The sequence below is a fragment of the Hyla sarda genome, chromosome 2 (genome assembly GCF_029499605.1).
Source record: "Hyla sarda isolate aHylSar1 chromosome 2, aHylSar1.hap1, whole genome shotgun sequence".
NCBI classification, from domain to species: domain Eukaryota; kingdom Metazoa; phylum Chordata; class Amphibia; order Anura; family Hylidae; genus Hyla; species Hyla sarda.
The window spans coordinates 488,161,144-488,182,553 of record NC_079190.1 but is presented as its reverse complement, the minus strand read 5'-3'; the positions used below and the strand labels follow the sequence as shown (position 1 = coordinate 488,182,553).

Sequence of the window (21,410 nt, the reverse complement as noted above, 5' to 3'; positions counted from 1 at the left end):
GATGTTGCAAAACTACAACTCCCAGCATGCCCGGACAGCCGTTGGCTGTCCGGGCATGCTGGGAGTTGTAGTTTTGTAACATCTGGAGGTCTGCAGGTTGAAGACCACTGCTCTAGGATATCAATAAAGTTGGTGGGAAAGAAAAAATCCCCAAGGAACAGAACATTCTCCTATATCAGCAAGAGACAGAGCTTCTGCAGATCTACAATTCATAAGCTTGTCAAACAGCATATATAGCTGCATATCTATCTATCATCTCATATCTATCTCATATCTATCTCATATCTATCTCATATCTATCTATCATCTCATATCTATCTCATATCTATCTCATATCTATCTCATATCCATCTCATATCTATCTATCTCATATCTATCTCATATCTATCTATCCCATATCTATCTATCTATCTATCTCATATTTATCTATCTCATATCTATCTATCTCATCTCATATCTATCTCATATCTATCTATCTCATATCTATCTATATATCATCTCATATCTATCTCATATCTATCTGTCTCATATCTATCTACCTATCTATCTATCTATCTCATATCTATCTCACCATATCTATCTCATATATATCTATCTATCTATCTCATATCTATCTACCTATCTATCTACCTATCTATCTATCTATCTATCTCATATCTATCTATCTATCCCATATCTATCTATCTATCTATCTATCTAGCTCATATCTATCTATCTCATATCTATCTATCTCATCTCATATCTATCTCATATCTATCTATCTTATGTCTATCTATATATCATCTCATATCTATCTCATATCTATCTATCTCATATCTATCTACCTATCTATCTATCTATCTCATATCTATCTCACCATATCTATCTCATATATATCTATCTATCTCATATCTATCTATCTCATATCTATCTACCTATCTATCTACCTATCTATCTCATATCTATCTCACCATATCTATATATCTATCTCATATCTATCTCATATCTATCTATCTATCTATCTATCTATCTCATATCTATCTATCTCATATCTATCTATCTCATATCTATCTATCTATTATCTGTCTTTCCATCCTTTTATTCAAGAATGTAACCATAACTAAAGATATGTTCACACACACATCGTTGCAGGCATATTACTTAGTGAAAATGAGTTTCATCCATGTGAATGAGTTTGTATCTGCAGACATGTTCTGCAAGCCCCATTCATAGGAACCAGAGGGTTGCAGAAATGTCTGCATCATGTGAACACACCCCATGGTGCAAATGGTGCATTTTCTACTTATCCGTCTATTTATCTGTCTATCTATCTATTTATCATTCTGTTTCATATACTTTTTATATCTATCGATCTATCTTTCATTTATTTACCTATCTACCTGCCTCCCTTTGATCCCAGAATGCGTTGTGATACATCTGACAAACCCAACTCTGCTACATGAGAACAATCTGCTGTTAATTTGTCACATCCCAAGTGGATTTAGAAAGAACTGTGTTGACTTAAGCAATAACGTTTGCTACACATCTGACATATTGTACCTTTCCGGTGTCCAGGTGGTGGCGCTAGGAGACGTTCCAGACGGAACATTGGTCACTGTCATGGCTGGCAATGATGAGAATTATTCAGCAGAACTCCGCAATGCAACAGCGGCAATGAAGAGCCAAGTCGCACGGTTTAATGACCTGAGGTTCGTCGGAAGATCGGGAAGAGGTAGGAGCGGCCATAATTCTGAGTATTGGGAAGGGTTGAATTCTACGCAATAATGCGCGTGATAATTGTGAGCTCTTGTGAACAGTGTTCTATAGATTTGATACAGTTCCTATCATTTTCATTTTATATATTTACAGTAATAGGTTTATGGCCCATAGCGGCAGCCATGGAGGACGATGGGCCCCGCTCAAGTTGGCTCTTCTTTAGGGAGGTGGCAGCCTGCAGAAACTCGCTATATTGTTCACAAACGGTAGCGAACCGTAGCGGTCATCATCTTGTTCTTCCTAATGGAAGGGATGAACAGACCACTGGAGGGCCGATATTAATCTGGGCCGCTAAACCATTAAACGTTGGACCCCTTACCAGCCACCATAGTCATTTGTTGTCTTCTTGGAGGCCCTATAGTTACACAGTAATCAATGCTTTGATTTTGAGAGGCCCTAAGGGCATAGGCCCTTTGGCACTGCTCGGGGTGTCCCAGGATCAAGCTCATAGTGTCCTTATTTTCCATGTAAATAGAGTATTTAAGTCTACGTCTATGGTTAAGTTCACACTGTGTTTACGCTATACGTCAGAACTGTTTCCCAACATGCACTTGTTATGATATATTTTACTGTATAGCCCAGTGTTTCCCAACCAGGGTGACTCCAGCTGTTGCAAAACTACAACACCCAGCATGTCCAGACAGCAGAAGGCTGTCAGAGCATGCTGGGAGTTGTAGTTTTGCAACAGCTGGAGGCACCCTGGTTGGGAAATACTAGTATAGCCCTACAGCAGCGTACGTTGTTATTGGCCACAATGCAGTATATCATACTGCAGGGGCCCATTATATAGGAAAACAGAGTCTTTCCAGTATGCAAGAGGTATGCCGAAACCTACTTCACTTCCAACAGAGACCAAAAGGTCACTCTTTTGACCACTATTAGTTCAATAGTGGGTTACGGCATACCTTGAACATGGTGTGAATGTATCCTTATTAATACACTCCAGTAGCGAAATAGTTAATCCCATCATACAGCGACCGGAATATCCTACGTGATGGGGCGCGTGGCGTCTCGCTTTTGCCGTCTTGCAAATGTGTATCGGTTGCTCTGCTGCGACCATAAGTCAGTGGTCTCCAAATTCTGGGACTCGTACATGTTGCAAAACTACAACTCCCAGCATGCCCGAACAGCCAACGGCTGTCCGGTCATGCTGGGAGTTGTGGTTTTGCAATATATGAGGTTCCAGGGTTTGGAGACTACTGCAATATGTGATATTTTATAACGTGGTAACTATATGGCACGTGCGTACATACACTTTACAGCTTGGTACTCAGCTTTCCCAGACTCCCAATGGGAAAGCAGTGTCGGCTCCCATATCCACCATGGAATGGGTGAATAAAACCGACATAAATGGCTGAAAATTTTGTTTTATTTACATAAAATATATGGGGAAATTCTCAAATTATTATATTGTTTAGTGACAATGGGGTAACTTAGAAACACTAGCACAGTTTCCCCTAACGACCAATCACCAATCACGTCTCTGCTTTCATTTTCAAGGCTGTGTCAGGCAAAGCAAAGCTGTATCTGGATTGGCTGCTGCAGCTGTCTGTTGGGTTAGCGACCAATCAAATTGTTGCTTTCATTTAGACCATTAAAGTAGTGACCGGACTGGTTGCTATGGGCAACAACTTTCTTATACAGGCTGATGCTGACCTTATTAGCGTTCTTTAACGCTTAGGAAATTGCGCACATTTCTCTGAAGTTTCTCATTCTCATTCAAAATGCCAAAAAGGGCAAAACGCGCCTCTGATATAAGTGTGGAAAAATCAAAGTAAACATATTATTGGGCGAGATTTGTCAAAACCTGTGCAGAGTAAAAGTTGCCCAGTTGCCCATAGCAACCAATCAGATCGCTTCTTTCATTTTTAACAAGGCCTCTGCAAAATGAAAGAAGCAATCTTATTGGTTGCTATGGGCAACTGGGCAACTTTTCCTTTGCACAGGTTTTGATAAATCTCCCCCAATTGGCTGACTGTTCCCAGATTTCACGGATCGGCGGCAGAACTTAGATCAGCGGCGGAAATTCCGCTGTCTGTACTGAGCAGCAGCCTCCTATTAAAAGCGATGGGAGGCTGCTGCAAGGAGAGCCTGTCTACACTACTGACTCTCGACCACGCCATTAACACATTGTAAGGCTGTGTTCCCACCACCATTTTGTTTTTTGTTTAAGCTATACGATTTTTAAGAAAAATTCATTTCCATTAACGGATGCCAAAAACGGATGCTGCTGTATGCGGTTTCCCATTAACTTACATTACAATAATAAAAAAAATTAAAAAGTACCGTGAAGTATGTATTTTTTATATATTTTTTGGCATACACAATAATGCTGTTGTCCGCGTTTGCAAAATTAAAACGGACTCTAATGGAAATAGTGAAACGAATGCAAAAACACAGTGTGAACATAGCCCAACAAAACGTCATGTGCGTAAGCTGAGCGGGTCAATGGACCCCAATGGGTCCATGGACAGGTATATCGGTAGCTACATTATCCTGCACATCAGTTTTTCCCAGCATGGGTGCCTCAAGCTGATGCAAAACTACAACTCCCAGCATGCCCGGACAGCCTTCGGCTGTCCGGGCGTGCTGGTAGTTGTAGTTTTGCAACAGCTGGAGGCACCCTGGTTGTAAAACACTGTTATACAGTCACGTAGTTCATTAGGTTACTATATTGTATGGCAATGTGGTAAACCACCGCAGTGCACAGAGCGCTATATTGCGGCACGATGACTGACAGCGGTTACGGGGTTATCACGTGTTGTCACGTTAACCGTGTGTCACACATGCGCTCAAACAGGATGCACCTGGCACCTATTCTGACAGGGTGTAGACATAACGTGACCGTGACATGACAGGCGTGTGAAGCGCGTTTGCACAGCCCTTTCATGACTGACAGCCCCACTCAAACACCGCACGTGGTTTCCTTTCTGTCCAACCTATACACATTACCGACATGTAGACAGCACGGACTGACATATTTGTTTTCTCTGTGGTGTATCCCGTCAACCATGACACATCGGGGAGGGGGGGGCAAAATCACAAAGAATTATTTTGCTTCATTTTGTGTCTTTGAAAAAGGGAGTTGATTTCTGGGTTATATCTTGGTCTTGGAAAGCTGGGTGTCAGCCATTGTAGCCTTCATAGAAGCTGTCACCCAGCTTTACAAGAGCTCTTAATAAAGAACATCGACTGGAGAAAAAAGAACATTTCTCGCAGTCCATTTCTTGGTTATATCTGGGTCTTTAAAAGCTGGGTGTCAACTATTGTAGCCACCATAGAAGGTGTCACCCAGCTTTACAAGAGATCTAAATGAAGAAAGCCAATTTCAGTTTGCCATCCCTTGGTTACGTCTGTGTCTCGAAAAGCTGGGTGTCAGCCAATATAGCCACCATTTCATCTACCCTTATAAAAGATTGGAATGGGAAATCTACTTGTTCATGTTGTGATCTATCACAAGAGTTGCCATTTGCACGCCTGGGAAAGCTGGGTGGCAACAATATACAGATTGCTACCCAGCTTTACTCATTTAGTCCATAGTTAGGGTAGGTTCTTACCGCGTTTTTTGTCTCTGTTTTACCGATTCTATATTAAAGGGGTACTCCGCTTGAAAAATTTATTATTATTATTATTTTTAAATCAACTGGTGCCAGAAAGTTAAACAGATTTGTAAATTACTTCTATTAAAAAATCTTAATCCTTCCAGTACTTATCAGCTGTTATATGCTCCACAGAAAGTTCTTTTCTTTTTGTATTTCTTTTCTGTCTGACACAGTGCTCTCGGCTGACACCTCTGTACATAGCAGGATAGGTTTGCCATGGGGCTTTGCTCCTGCTCTGGACAGTTCCTGGCATGGACAGAGGTGTCAGCAGAGAGCACTGTGGTCAGACAGAAAAGAAATTCAAAAAGAAAAGAACTTCCTGTGGATCATACAGCATCTTGTAAGTACTGGAAGGATTAAGATTTTTTTTATAGAAGTAATTCACAAATCTGTTTAACTTTCTAGCACCAGTTGATTTAAAAAAAATAAAAAAAATTCCAGTGGAGTACCCCTTTCATTTTCCTGCACAAACGGGGTCAACCACGCTATTGTGTACGCAAAAAAAAAAAGGATCCATTACGGTTAGTTTTTTGTTTTTGTTTTATAATGTAAATTAATGGGAAATGGATTATGCTGTATGGCATCCATAATGTTTTCCCTATAAAACGTATACCATAAAAACCGGCGGCCTCCAAACTGCGGCCCTCCAGATGTTTCAAAACTATAACTCCCAGCATTGTCTGGGCATGATTAAAAATCACTGCCTTAAACCTACAGCAATACCGCGGTGTGAACATATGAACCCTTATAATACTTGCCCTCCTATACATCCAGCTGGGGAGTTTAGAGAAGTATCCAAACTATGCTTCCTCCTTAAAGTACGTCCTCAGGAACCCCGACCATCCTTATTCTAACCGAAAATGTTTATTTAACCATTCCCCCCCCCCCCCCCCCCCTCCATACCAGTAGTTTGTTGATGTGGACTGTCATGCGGACCTTCCCCTGCTGTATGCTCCAGAGGAAGTTGTGTAGTTCTTTCCAGTCTGACCACAGTGCTCTCTGCTGACACCTCTGTCCGTGTCAGGAACTGTCCAGAGTATAAGCAAATTCCCATAGCAAACCTCTCCTGCTCTGGACAGTTCCTGACATGAACAGAGAGCCCTGTGAGAGCAGAGAGCCCTGTGGTCAGACTGGAAAGAAGAAGAAAAAAAACACAACTTCCTCCGGAGCATACAGCAGCTGATAAGTTCTGGAAGGATTAAGATTTTTTTTTTTTAATAGAAGTGATTTACAAATCTGTTTAAATTTCTGGCACTAGCTAATAAAATAAAAAATGTTTTCCACCGGAGTACCCCTTTAATAAACGTTCAAAACCCCAACGGTCGGAAAACAGAATTTTCGCCCCCACCCCTGCACCATCCCCGGCCTCCTCTTTCACACATACTCAGCTTGTGCCGAAGACTTCCTGTGTTTCCTAACCGCACCAAACATGCAACCGCGTCGTTAAACAAAAAGAGGAATCGCACGGTGCAAAAACAAATGGCCCAGGGGTTACGCAACGCGGCCTGACAGATATTTATCTATTTTGTTTTCCTGCTCGAACCATAACCGCCGCTTCCTAAATACATTGACGGTTTGGGCCGAGGTAGCGGATGAAGCAAATCTTGTGGCGTCTTTTTTTTTTTTTTTCTTTTTTTCTTGTGGTTCTTGTGTCATTTGTTTTAGTCTGCAGAACATCCGCTTATTTTGACACAGATAAAACTCGGAACGTTCCGTTTCAGGTAGAATTCTATAGGATACTGACTACTATAACTGTTCGTTATATCCATACTGTGGACCTCCAGCTGTTGCCAAACTACAACTCCCAGCATGCCCGGACAGCCAAAGGCTGTCCGGGCATGCTGGGAGTTGTAGTTTGGCAACAGCTGGAGACACACTGTTTGGAAAACACTGTACTATACTGTATATGAATTATCCATGTAAAATGCTCAGAGTTCTGCCTTATGCAGTGAAACGGTATAAATGGGGAAAAAAAAAATCTGTTACAAAAAAAAATAAAAAATTTGTCGTTGGAGTCCTACTGTAAGTAGCAGAGCCCTACCCATTAAAAATGCTCTCATATTGCATATGTAGCAGAGCATTTTTAATGTACGGTATATGCTCTGCTGTAAAAAGAAGAAAAACACTTATGTTGGGAGTTGTAGTTTTGCAACATCTGGGGGTCCACATTTTGGAGATCACCATAGGATATCCTGCAGTGTCTGTCATGTCCCGATTTTATTTCACTATGTATCCATTGTGTACGTAAAATGCTCCGGAGCGTTATAAATGCAAAAAAAAAAGAATAATAATCTGCCGTTTACAAAAAAGACTTTTGTCACTGGAGTCCTACCATAAGCAGCAGAGCCTTACCCATGCAAAATGCTCTGCTGATACAGACAACTTCCATTACTGCCCTGCCATATGCAATGGAGCATTTTCCATGTAAAATGCTCTGCTGTTACAGACAGCTTCCATTGCTGCCCTGCTATATGCAATGGAGCCTTTTCCATGCAAAATGTTCTGCTGTTACAGACAACTTCCATTGATGCCCTGCCATATTCAATGGAGCATTTTCCATGCAAAATGCTCTGCTGTTACAGACAACTTCCATTGCTGCCCTGCCATATTCAATGGAGCATTTTCCATGCAAAATGCTCTGCTGTTACAGACAACTTCCATTACTGCCCTGCCATATGCAATGGAGCATTTTCCATGCAAAATGCTCTGCTGTTAAAGACAACTTCCATTGCTGCCCTGCCATATGCAATGGAGCATTTTCCATGCAAAATGCTCTGCTGTTACAGACAACTTCCATTGCTGCCCTGCCATATGCAATGGAGCATTTTCCATGCAAAATGCTCTGCTGTTACAAACAACTTCAGTGGTTGCTGCCCTATTCAACAAAGAATTATTCATTCAAATGCTCTGCCCGTAAAAGAAGAAGAAAAACCTATGCGGTTGGACTTTTTGTGATATATATATATATATATATATATATATATATATATATATATATACACACACACACACACATATATATATATATATATATATATATATATATAAAAATATATATTTATAGATATATGTGTGTATGTGTTATGTTTAACATCTATGAATGGAGAAATACCCATGCAAATGCTCTTCTACCAGATAAGGCTCGCTATGGTTTATGATATGCTCCATGCAGCAGAGCATTAGCCATGCAAAATGCTCTGCAGCTAGAAAAGGCCACATTAGCAGCAGGAATTTTGCACGGGTAATGCTTTGCTGCTCAAAAAAGAAAGAACGCAGCGGCACATAATATGCATGCAAAATGATCTGCCGTTACAAAAACGTGCAAAAAGCTCTGCTGCTAGAAAAAGCACACTGTGTTTGGAATTGTGCCACATGCAGCAGAGCGTAATATGCATGCAAAGTGACTTAAAAAAAAATAGAAAAATGTAGATTAGAGCTATACCCATGCAAAATGCTCTGCTAATACAAAAGGGTTGCAGCAGAGCATTATACTTGTAAAATGCTCTTTTTGCGTAGACGTCATATGACGCGCAGATCAAATAGCACCATCAAGTGGAGGAATCTGGTATTGGATTTGTTACTAATTAGCAGGGAAATTTCTGTGCAATAATAAAAAAAAATAATACTAATAAATATAGTATAAAACTTTTAGTATGTCCGCAAAATAAAAAAATATTGTTTGGTATTATTGTTAAAGTACTATTTAAAAAAGGGTTATTATTATTATTTTATGATGTTCTGCAGCAGCTTAGTTCATGGCGATCTTCATCTTCTCAGGTGTGCAGATTTAGCAGCGGTGGTGGTGGATTATGAGGTTCTGCATCAGCTGAGGCGTTTATGATGATCTGCGTCTTCTCAGGTGTGCAGATTTTGCAGCGGCGGAGGCGGTTTATGATGTTCTGCATCAGCTGAGGCGTTTATGATGATTTGAGTCTTCTCAGGTGTTCAGATTTTGCAGCGGCAGAGGCGGTTTATGAGGTTCTGCAGCAATCGAGGTGTATATGGTGACCTTTATCTTCTCAGTTGTGCAGACTTAGAAGTGGCGGAGGGGGAATAATGAGGTTCTGCAGCAGCTGAGGCGTGTATGATAATCATCATCTACTCGGGTGGGCATACTGTGCAGGTGCTGAGAGGTGCACTATGAGGTTCTGCAGCAGCTGAGGTGTGCATTATATTATGCAGCAGCTTGGACACAGTTCTGTATATTTCACACTGGAGCTGCTACAGAACCTCTTCTTTTAGAGAGCACCTCATGCTAGTCTATCAGCGGTCAACTCAAAAGAAAGAATTTCTTACAGAAGCGACCGATTTTCTAAGGCAGTGCTTTCCAACCAGGGTGCCTCCAGCTGTTGCAAAACTACAACTACCAGCATGCCCGGACAGCCGTTGGCTGTCCGGGCATGCTGGGAGTTGTAGTTTTGCAACAGCTGGAGGCACCCTGGTTGGGAAACACTGCTCTAAAGAGAGATAAGCAGTGTCTAGGCCAGTGTTTCCCAACCAGGGTGCCTCCAGGTGTTGCAAAACTACAACTCCCAGCATGCCCGGACAGCCAAAGGCCTGGACAGCCAAACCCTATGATCTTGGTATAATCATATGGTTCTGACATCACAATGTGATGTTTATACAAATATATTAGGATTCATTTTATATTTTTATTATATCATTTATATATATATTGTTACCAGTGGGGACCTTAGGGATCTGTACTGGGACCAATTTTTTTTTATATCTTTATCGGTGATATTACAGAAGGTCTCTATGGTTCGGTGTTGGTCTTTTTCTGATGACACAAAGATATGTAACAGGGTTGATGTTCCTGGAGGGATCTGCCAAATGGAAAATAATTTAGGCAAACTAGAAGAATGGTCAGAACTAAAATTTTATGTGGATAAGTGCAAGATAATGCACCTGGGGCGTAAAAACCCTCGGGCAGAATATAGAATATGTGACACAATCCTGACCTCAGTATCTGAGGAAAGAGATTTAGGAGAAATTATTTCAGAAGACTTAAAGGTAGGAAGACAATGTAATGGAGCAGCAGGAAATGCTTAGATGTATAGGGAGAGGTATAAGCAGTAGAAAGAGAGAAGTGCTCATGGGTGTATAGGGAGAGGTATAAGCAGTAGAAAGAGAGAAGTGCTCATGAGTGTATAGGGAGAGGTATAAGCAGTAGAAAGAGTGAAGTGCTCATGAGTGTATAGGGAGAGGTATAAGCAGTAGAAAGAGAGAAGTGCTCATAGGTGTATAGGGAGAGGTATAAGCAGTAGAAAGAGAGAAGTGCTCATGGATGTATAGGGAGAGGTATAAGCAGTAGAAAGAGAGAAGTGCTCATGAGTGTATAGGGAGAGGTATAAGCAGTAGAAAGAGAGAAGTGCTCATAGGTGTATAGGGAGAGGTATAAGCAGTAGAAAGAGAGACGTGCTCATGGATGTATAGGGAGACGTATAAGCAGTAGAAAGAGAGAAGTGCTCATGGATGTATAGGGAGAGGTATAAGCAGTAGAAAGAGATAAGTGCTCATGGGTGTATAGGGAGAGGTATAAGCAGTAGAAAGAGAGAAGTGCTCATGAGTGTATAGGGAGAGGTATAAGCAGTAGAAAGAGAGAAGTGCTCATGGATGTATAGGGAGAGGTATAAGCAGTAGAAAGAGAGAAGTGCTCATGCCGCTGTACAGAACACTGGTGAGACCTCACTTGGAGTATTGAGCGCAGTACTGGAGGCCGTATCTCCAGAAGGATATAGATACTCTAGAGAGAGTTCAGAGAAGATACTAAACTAGTCCCATGGATTGCAGGATAAAGCTTACCAGGAAAGGTTAAATGACCTTAACTTGTATAGAAGAAAGAAGAGACAGAGGGGATATGATAGAGACTTTTATATACATAAAGGGAATCAACACGGTAAAGAAGAAGATTTTTAAACGAAGAAAAACTACCACAAGAGGACATAGTTTTAAATGAGAGGGGCAAAGGTTTCTGCAGTAATATCAGGAAGTATTACGGTACTTTACTGAGAGAGTAGTGGATGCATGGAATAGCCTTCCTGCAGAAGTGGTCGCTGCAAATACAGTGAAGGAGTTTAAACATGCATGGGATAACCATAAGGCTATCCTTCATATAAGCTAGGGATACACAAAAGGCTATCCTTCATATAAGATAGGGATAGGTATAAGGTTATCCTTCATATAAGATAGGGATAGGCATAAGGCTATCCTTCATATAAGACAGGGATAGGCATAAGGCTATCCTTCATATAAGATAGGGATAGGCATAAGGCTATCCTTCATATAAGATAGGGATAAGCATAAGGCTATCCTTCATATAAGATAGGGATAGGCATAAGGCTATCCTTCATATAAGATAGGGATAGGCATAAGGTTATCCTTCATATAAGATAGGGATAGGCATAAGGCTATCCTTCATATAAGACAGGGATAGGCATAAGGCTATCCTTCATATAAGATAGGGATAGGCATAAGGCTATCCTTCATATAAGATAGGGATAAGCATAAGGCTATCCTTCATATAAGATAGGGATAAGCATAAGGCTATCCTTCATATAAGATAGGGATAAGCATAAGGCTAAATAGGACCAGGGGCTATTGATAGGATTCAGATTATTGGGCAGACTAGATGGGCCAAACGGTCCTTATCTGCTGACACATGCTATGTTATATATATATATATATATATATATATATATATATATATATATATATATATTGTTATTATTTATTTAATTTAATTATATTTTTTATACTTGCATTGTAAACTTTTGTAGGTAAGTATCTGGTTCATCAATTTGCGTCCGCAACTTGAATTTCCGTTCCCTCTTCCCTCTCCAGACGGGTGAATCTCGCGGCTCGCACTTTTGTGTAGGTGTTTAGAGGAGATTAGGCGTACCTGCTGTTATTACAGATTAATTATGTGCTTACCGCACGTTGTAATTCAAGCAATTAACCGTCTCGCACACATATACCGTAAGAGGGCCCTCAGGCTGGAGAAAATACAGGGAGGGCTGAATAGGCTGGGACTTGTAGTCCTGCCGCGCAACTTTTACCTAACTTTACTTCAACATACGAAACGTATAAATATTTAGGCTCACGTTGAACATATGATCGGCCTCCGACAAGGGCCCCCCCTGTGCATCTGTTCTGTAGACGACAGAGCCCGTCTCTGCTCTGGCATTTTTCCAACCAGTACATGTGTCCGGCACCGACGGCAGCCTTCAGCTGCTGTGTGTGCGCATTTTTTATCATAAGTCCCCAAATCCGCACTCCAAATGTTAAAAATATGCGAGCTGTGCTTAAAGGGGAAACATCACCGGTACAGAGCGCTGAGCATCGCTCTGCTACGTAGGCTCAGCTGCATAGGTTGGTGCCATCTAAAGGGGTCCTCTGAGGTTGTGCCAATTTGGGCTAAACGGGAGCTACAGGACGCTGTTTCTGAAATATAAAAAAAAAATCCTAATAGGTAAAATTATAAGGGGGAAGATTTAACAAAACCTGCGTAAAGGAAGAGTGGTGGAGTTGCCCATAGCAACCAATCAGATTGTTACTTTCATTTTTAAAGAGGCCTGTGGAAAATGAAAGAAGCAATCTGATTGGTTGCTATAGGCAACGACACCACTCTTCCTTTTCACATGTTTTCATAAATCTCCCCCATGGTGCTCTAGCCCCTTGGTGTACTGGTATTGCTTCCCAGCCGGACCCTGATGCTCGCCTCCTCTGTACCTATTCAAAACACGCTGTGAGAGCCCGCGCACTCAGATCTCCAGGGTGGCCAGCCTGGACTATCACCGCGCACGTGCAGAAAAATAATGCCATGAATATTTATTAAGGGGAGGAGAACCAGTGCACCCAGGGGCTAGGGAATGCACCAAAAACCCTAATTTACATATTATGTATTTTCAGTGATATCTCGGGAATGGTGCCAGGTAGGAAAATAAGGTAAAGACCACTGTGACCAGCATCACCTGCACATCAAGCAGTATCAGCGGGTTAGTGCGGGTGATGCTGCTGTCTGTTTCCCTTTAAACTGCATACAGGAAACTTAAGGGGCAAAAACTCCGCCCAGGAGGAACACTCAACTAGAAGTTCCCTTCCTCTCTCTTCTGGGCCAAGCAGGAACACTCTAAACTAGGTACAGACACTTAAAAGCAGTGGTCTCCAAGATGTTTCTAAACTCAAGATGTTTCTAAACTACAACTCCCAGCATGCCTGCTGGGAGCTGTAGTTTAGCAACAGCTGGAGGTTCACAGTTTGGAAACCACTTCTTTTCACTGACATAAAACTGATTTGGGTTCAACCCTCTTTTTGGAGAGGGGGTTTGGACAAGGCGACTCTTCTCACAGCTTTTCTGGAATGTTCTGCATAGAGAGCTTAGCGGGGGAGAATGAATCATGTGACCATGGCGTCAACCATCCTATCTAAGCCTATGCAAACATTTAACCCTTACACTCTCATTATACCTTGGTGTGTGCTATTGATGCAATGTATAAAACAGTGTTTGTGGATTCACATACAGATGGATGCAGCTAGGGCACATTTACTGGGGCATAAATACCGGCCTACGAAATAATCCAGAATAAGAATATCAGTGCCAATTTCTTACAAAAATAGCACCACCCTTGTCTTCAGGTTGTGTGTAATATTAAAACTTGGCTCCATTCACTTCCATGGAACTAAGTTGCAATACCACACACAACCTGAGGACAGCAGTGGCGCTGTTTTTTGGAAGTAATAGCCGCCAATGTGTAAAACTTTAACATTGCCCTCAATGTGTTAAAAAAAAAAGTGTAAAAATGCTATTAAAATGTCTTATTACTCCGGGATAAGTGTCAGATTTCGGGGGGTCCGACCGCTGGGGCCGACACGCCTCCCCTCAATGCATCTCTATGGGAGAGCCAGAGCACTGCACTCGGGTATCTCTGACTCTCCCATAGAGATGCATAGAGGGGGCATGTCGGCCGCAGCTTTGTAAGGTGGTCGACATGGCTCTTTTTCGGGGCACCGTGCGGGAGATCGCGGGGGTCCCAGCGGTCGTACCCCCCTGCTATCTGACACTTATCCCCTATCCTTAGGATAGCAAATACCTTTTTACATCCCGGAGTACTCCTTTAAGAAGAACGTCACTGCCGGCGTCCCCATGACAACACTTCCTGTACACTGGACAATTCATTAGAATTTAACCTGAAGTGAAAGGAGAAATCAGATTGGTTTCTAGGTGGCTCTATGATAATACCAGAGAAGAAGGAAGTGTTGTCATAGGGACATAAACAGCCTAAAACATCAACGTTATATAACCAGGAATTACATACTGAAATAATAAAAAAATAAAAAAATATTAATACATTTTATAATTACCCGTATTTTTCGTCATATAAGACGCACCCAAATAAAAAATCTAGAAAATAAAGATTCTGAACCAAATACAATGTAAAGTATAGGACAGTGATCTTCCACCTGCGGACCTTCAGATGTTGCAAAACTACAACTCCCAGCATGCCCGGACAGCCAACGGCTGTCCGGGCATGCTGGGAGTTGTAGTTTTGCAACATCTGGAGGTCCGCAGGTTAAAGACCACTGGTATAGGAGGTAATACTCACGTGTCCCCGCCGCTCCGGACCCGTCACCGCTCGTCACCGCTGCCCTGGATGTCGCCCTCCATCACTGTCGCCGCGTCCCCGGGGTGTCCCCGTCGCTCCGGAACGTCTCTGCTGCCCGGTATCCTCGCTCTCCGTCGCCGCCATCACGTCGCTACGCACGCCGCTCCTATTGGATGACGTGATGACGACAGAGGAGAGCGCCGGCCATGCAGGGGATCCCGGCACGGAGAAGACACCGTGGAGGCAAGTAAGGTCCCTCCCGGTGTCCTGTAAGCTGTTGGGGACGCCGCGGTGAAATCCCGAACAGCCCGACTGAGCAGCCGGGCTAGTGTCACTTTCGCTTCAGACGCGGCGTTCAGCTTTGATCGTCGCGTCTGAAGGGTTCCAACAGGGAATCACCGCGATCGGTGATGTCCTGTATTAGCCGCGGGTCCCGGCCGTTGATGGCTGCAGGGACCGCCGGGTTTTAATGTGTATTCGCCGTATAAGACGCACCAACTTTTCTTGGGGAAGAAACAGTGCGTCTTATACGGCGAAAAATACGGTAAGCACAGGATTATGGGTGATCACATGGTACTTCTTTAACCCTTTCCGGACCACGCTCTTTGACGTACTTTTTGTTGTGGTCCGTTTCTCGTAACGTTAGTCACGCTGGCTGAGAAGTGTTCAGCCGGTCCTGACTGATCGGGGTAATTTAATGACCCCTCGATATGTTTCTTCTCCCCGTGACTAAGACATTACAGTACAATGCCTGCGCTGTTTTCCTAAGGTGTAAGCTGTTTGCATATCTCTGCCTGGATTGCTATGTTCTGTTACCTTGTTTGCACAAACGTGAGTTATGTCTGGAGTGTCTGGTTTGTCAAGGAATTCAATGTTCTACTTTTCTTCTTTTTTTTTTACTTTGAGACGAGCGGAACTTTTTGGAAAGTAACCGAGAGATTTGTTCTTCTTTAACCAAGTTATGGCAAATTTGATTTAGCTCTCTGTCTGTTTCCGGGATGAGTCAGCGGGTTGCCACCCACTCTATTGAGGACGGGAAGTGCTGGATAACTAAGCAGACCCGCCTTTTTCAGGAGCCTGGGAAAGTTGAGTGATCACCTCCCCTGCATTGGTTGTCACCATAGGATTAATGGGGTACTCTGAAGGAAAAAAAATAAATTAAACCAACTGGTGACAGAAAGTTTATACTGAGTTGTAAATGACTTCTGTTTAATAATCTTAAAGGAGTCCTCCGGTGGAAAAAAAAAAAAAAAGGTTTTTAGATTAACTGGTGCCAGAAAGTTATACAGATTTGTAAATTACTTCTATTTAAAAATCTTAATTCTTCCAGTACTTATCAGCTGTTTTATGCTGCACAGGATATTGTGTAGTTCTTTTCTGTCTGAACACAGTGCTCTCTGCTGCCACCTCTGTCTATATCAGGAACTGTCCAGACTAGGAGCAAACTCCTATAGTTATCCTCTCTTTCTCGGGACAGTTCCTGACACAGCAGAGAGCACTGTAGTCAGAATGGAAAGAACTACACAACTTCCTCTGGAGCATAGAGCAGCTGATAAGTATTGGAAGGATTAAGATTTTTATATAGAAGTAGTTTACAAATCGGTTTAAAAAACAGGTCCCCCCCCCCCCCCCCAGAGTACGCCTTTAAATAGTAACAGTGCTATACAGTGTCTAAATAATACTTCATTTATACTAATACAGTGATCCCTCAACTTACAATGGCCTCAACATACAATGGTTTCAACATACAATGGTCTTTTCTGGACCATTGTAACTTGAAACCAGACTCAACATACAAACCCCTGTATTCCTAAAGTACATGCACTGACTGGTGTGTGGTAGCGCTCCCTACAGTACAGGGTAGTCCTATTTTTGGATGACATTTTGGGGCTTCAGAACCAATTACCAGGTTTCCATAGAGTTCTGGTCTCAACATACAATGGTTTCAACATACAATGGTCGTCCTGGAACCGATTAATATTGTAACTTGAGGGACTACTGTAATTATACAGTGGCATCTCCAAAAATTGTATTTGTAGTGCAGAACTGGGGTTAGTCTGCAGTGTTTCCCAACCAGGGTGGCTCCAGCTGTTGCTGTCAGGACATGCTGGGAGTTGTAGTTTCTCAACAGCTGGAGGCACCCTCTTTGGGAAACACTGAAATAGACAGTGATTACAGCTCCCAGCAGATCTTTCTTACTTTTATATGTAAGGATTTGCTTTATCTCTATTAGTTATCTACTTATTTTTCTTTAATCCTCACTCTTTCCTATTTTTGGATGACATTTTGGGGCTTCAGAACCAATTACCAGGTTTCCATAGAGTTCTGGTCTCAACATACAATGGTTTCAACATACAATGGTCGTCCTGGAACCGATTAATATTGTAACTTGAGGGACTACTGTAATTATACAGTGGCATCTCCAAAAATTGTATTTGTAGTGCAGAACTGGGGTTAGTCTGCAGTGTTTCCCAACCAGGGTGCCTCCAGCTGTTGCTGTCAGGACATGCTGGGAGTTGTAGTTTCGCAACAGCTGGAGGCACACTGGTGGGGAAACACTGGGTTAATGGAACTATTCTGCACCAAGATGTTGTTTCCTTTTTGGCATCTGTCATGACCCGGAAGCCGTGAGGATACCTCATGAATGCCAGGGAAGTCAAAACTTGTCGGACGACCCTCGAGTGTGCCATTGCTCCTATACAAGATTAGTCATGGAGACCAGACTATCGATGGCACCCTCGTCAGCTGAGGGGGGGGGGGGGGAAGGGATCTTATGCATTGGTTGTCGACCACCCTCTAGGCCACCACGATTGCTAGAGTGTCTGACAAAAAAATGGGGATGATTTTAGGACTTCTGGAGTCTCTTCAGAAGTTAAGAGCTCTCAAACATTGTGCTTGTCTTCATTGTTGCCTATAACCAGTCATGTGGGCGCAGGCAGAAGAAAGCGCGTAACGCTCACCACAGGCTAACACGTAAGACTGAACACTGTTTGCTCTGTCTGTGTAGCGTTAATAATAATAATGCTGTCTCATTACCCACAAGACACGGGCGCCGGCGAATTATAACCACTAATTTGAATGTGGAGGCATATTCGCTCTTTCTCTTTGTCTCTAAGCCACATCTGTGGTCACTAAAAACCGCCATTCAAGTGTCGTTGTTTTTTTTTTTTTTTGTGTGTTTTTTCACAAGCAACAAGATATTTAGGCCACACACACGACTGTATTGACAGCTCCGTACGTGTTCCAAGTATGGGGCTGTAATACAGAGGGAACGTTAACCTATATAGCACTATGGTGGGAATTTATTATGCCTTGTAGACCAGTTTTCTGGGGTAAAAAATATGCCAATTTTTTATTTTTATTTGTGCAGGTCACATTGAGACTAGTTTTTCACATTTTTTTTTTTTGGTTGCATTTCTTACCTTAAAAAAAAATGCCACAAAACCCTGCCCTGTCGTTTTGCACTTAAAAGATGCAGGTTTTTTTTATAAATTTTTTTTATTTATTACTATGTCAAAAATAGTGGGTTTTAGTGTTGGCATTTTTTTTTCCTTTACCTTTTTTTACCTTTATCTTTTTTTCATGTCATGTGATTCTGTCATCATGTGACTCAGGGATTTCTATTGAATAATTTGGAGGGGGGGGGGAGGGGGAAGAGTAAAAGTGCCTTTTTGATTCCAATAGATTTCTTTTAGATTAAAAAAATAAAAAAAATAAAAAACACAAAACCCATAGTCCTGAGACTATGGGTTTTGTGTTTTTTATTTTTTTTATTTTTTTAAAAATGGCATGCTGCCATTTTACAAAACTTTTTTACAAAAAAGAAGAGCAAAAAGACGGCAAGTGGGTTTGGCGATTTCTAATACCCTATTATCTTTTACCTAGCATTTGGCTAAGGATTTTTTGCCGCAAAAAAAGTTTTTTTTTTTTTTTTTGGAAACCTAGCCTGACGCAAAAGTATTTGGCATTTTGACTCTTGCCACTTACTTACTTTACACTCTTGCCATGTTAACAAAAAAAGATTGGCAGGGCTCAGCTGTAGAGAGGGAGGCCTCTTGGTGTAATTTCACTTTATTACACATGACATCATTTCTGAGCGTATTTGTTTTGGTGTTTTTATATAATTTCACCCGCTTTATATTTAATGTAGTGTTTTTTTTTACGAGCTGTTTACAATGTTGCGCGGCAAAAAGCCACCAGGAAAATCCCCAGCGTGTCCCTGGGTCTTGCAGGGTCACAGAAGCTTACAGTGTTCAAACCAGAAGCTAAGTGGTTAAATCAGTCGTTCATTTGCACACACAGGAAGCAGAGCGCGTAGGAAAATGACTTCCCCATAGTGAGGGTGACACGAAACGAAAGTAGGGTAACGCATATTGGCCCTTATTTACTAAGAGTGTTGTGTAGGTTTCTTTGTGGGTTTTAATTCCCTACAATTTATTTTCCACGGAATTTATTAAGGTTTCCCTACATTTTCCACTTTCCCTACATTTTGCTTTTTTTTTTTACACGTGTTCAGATCTGTCGGGTTTTCCTCAGCTCAAATCCACCACATTTTATGTGGAAACCTTAGTAAATATGTTGGGTTTTTGTGGAAATGTCGGGAACGCGCCCCTTTTAGGAGACCACGCCCCCTCTTCCTGTCGGTCATGCCCCTTTTCGGGTTTTCATAGCAAAATGGAAAGTTAGTCGGGGTTTTTTCAATTTTGGCGCAAATTCTGGAGCAAAATCTGGCGCAGACAGAATCTGGCACAATGAGGTAGAATCTGGCGCACAACCGGATAAAACATGTCGGGTTTGCCATAGTAAATGAGGGCCAATGTCTTGTAGGGTATATGAATGTGGGTCGTTCACGCATTAAAGAAGAAGGGCGCTGCCATGATTTTATATAGAGTCAAAGTAGCATGGAGGTGCATCAGGTGACCCTGTCATAGCGATAGGGGGGGCGTATGTGACAGGATTTAATAGCTACCTCAATAGGCACTATTTGGAACCATTTAGAGGCTATCCTCAGCATTATGTAAAGAATGGGGCCTGTTGGAGACAAGTGGGGGAGATTTATCAAAACATGTCCAGAGGAAAAGTTGCTGAGTTGCCCATAGCAACCAATCAGATCGCTGCTTTCATTTTGCAGAGGCCTTGTTAAAAATGAAAGCAGCGATCTGATTGGTTGCTATGGGCAGCTGGGCATCTTTTCCTCTGCACAGGTTTTGATAAATCTCCCCCACGTTTCCCTTTAGGGAACATTCACACTATGATATTTCCGAGCGGCAGCCTTCTATTGTTTCCAATGGGATTCGGAGGTACCATTCACGTTGCAGAATTTCCACAGCAGAATTTCAGGATTCCGGGCTCCACCGAAAAAATTTACACTCAAACGGTATTGCCGTCAATGGGACAGCGCGGGTCTGCTCCGTTATAGCGCCAATTGGTGGAATCTCCGCCCACAATATCTCCAGGCGAACATTTCACCTGTGAATGGGCCCTCAAAGGGAAACCTGGCAGTTAAAGGGGTACTCCGGTGTAAAAATTTTTTTTTTAAATCAACTCAGTTTTGCAACAGCTGAATGTCCATATGGCCACCCTTGTATTCCATGTTTAAACCCCATAGGTCATTGGTCTCCAAACTGTGGACCTAATGGATGTTACAAAACTACAACTCCCAGCATGCCCGCACAGTACCCCTTTAATAGGCAACAGAGCGAGAATCCAAATACAAAGAACGTCTCTCGCTCTGGAGGACCCCGTCCTGTCCTGCATAACACAGACAAACCATTGATATGAACAGGCACTGTGTAATACTTTCTCCAGGGGTGGCGCTGCAGGGAAACAGAACATTTAAAGGGGTACTCTGGTGGAAAACATTTTATTATTTTTTTTTTCTTTTTAAATCAACTGGTGCCAGAAAGTTAAACAGATTTGTAAATTACTTCTATTAAAAAATCTTTACCCTTCCAGTACTTTTTAGCGGCTGTATTCTACAGAGGAAATTCTTTTCTTTTTGAATTTCTTTTTTGTCTTGTCCACAGTGCTCTCTGCTGACACCTCTGTCCGTATCAGGAACTGTCCAGAGCAGGATAGGTTTGCTATGGGGATTTTCTCCTGCTCTGTATAGTTCCTGATACGGGCATTAGGTGTCAACAGAGAGCACTGTGGACAAGACGAAAAAGAAATTCAAAAAGAAAAGAATTTCCTCTGTAGCATACAGCCTCTAAAAAGTACTGGAAGGGTAAAGATTTTTTTTAATAGAAGTCATTTACAAATCTGTTTAACTTTCTGGCACCAGTTGATTTAAAATTAAAAAAAAGAAGAAATTCCACCAGAGTACCCCTTTAACTGCCAGGTTTCCCTTTGAGGGTCCATTCACATTTTGGAATGTCCGCCTGGAGATATTGTGGGCGGAGATTCCATGTGCGGTGGGCGCCACCAATTAATAAAAAAAAAAAAATGT

General features: G+C 42.1%; 1 protein-coding gene across 1 annotated transcript in view; it reads left to right on the top strand.

Annotated features, from left to right (window-relative positions):
- RUNX1 (RUNX family transcription factor 1) overlaps window positions 1–21,410 on the top strand; it is a 78,445-nt gene that overhangs the window by 13,348 nt on the left and 43,687 nt on the right. Inside the window, exon 3 of the mRNA XM_056560205.1 lies at window positions 1,555–1,711. Within this exon, the coding sequence (XP_056416180.1) occupies window positions 1,555–1,711 (157 nt within the window). The remainder of the gene's footprint in view (window positions 1–1,554; window positions 1,712–21,410) is intronic.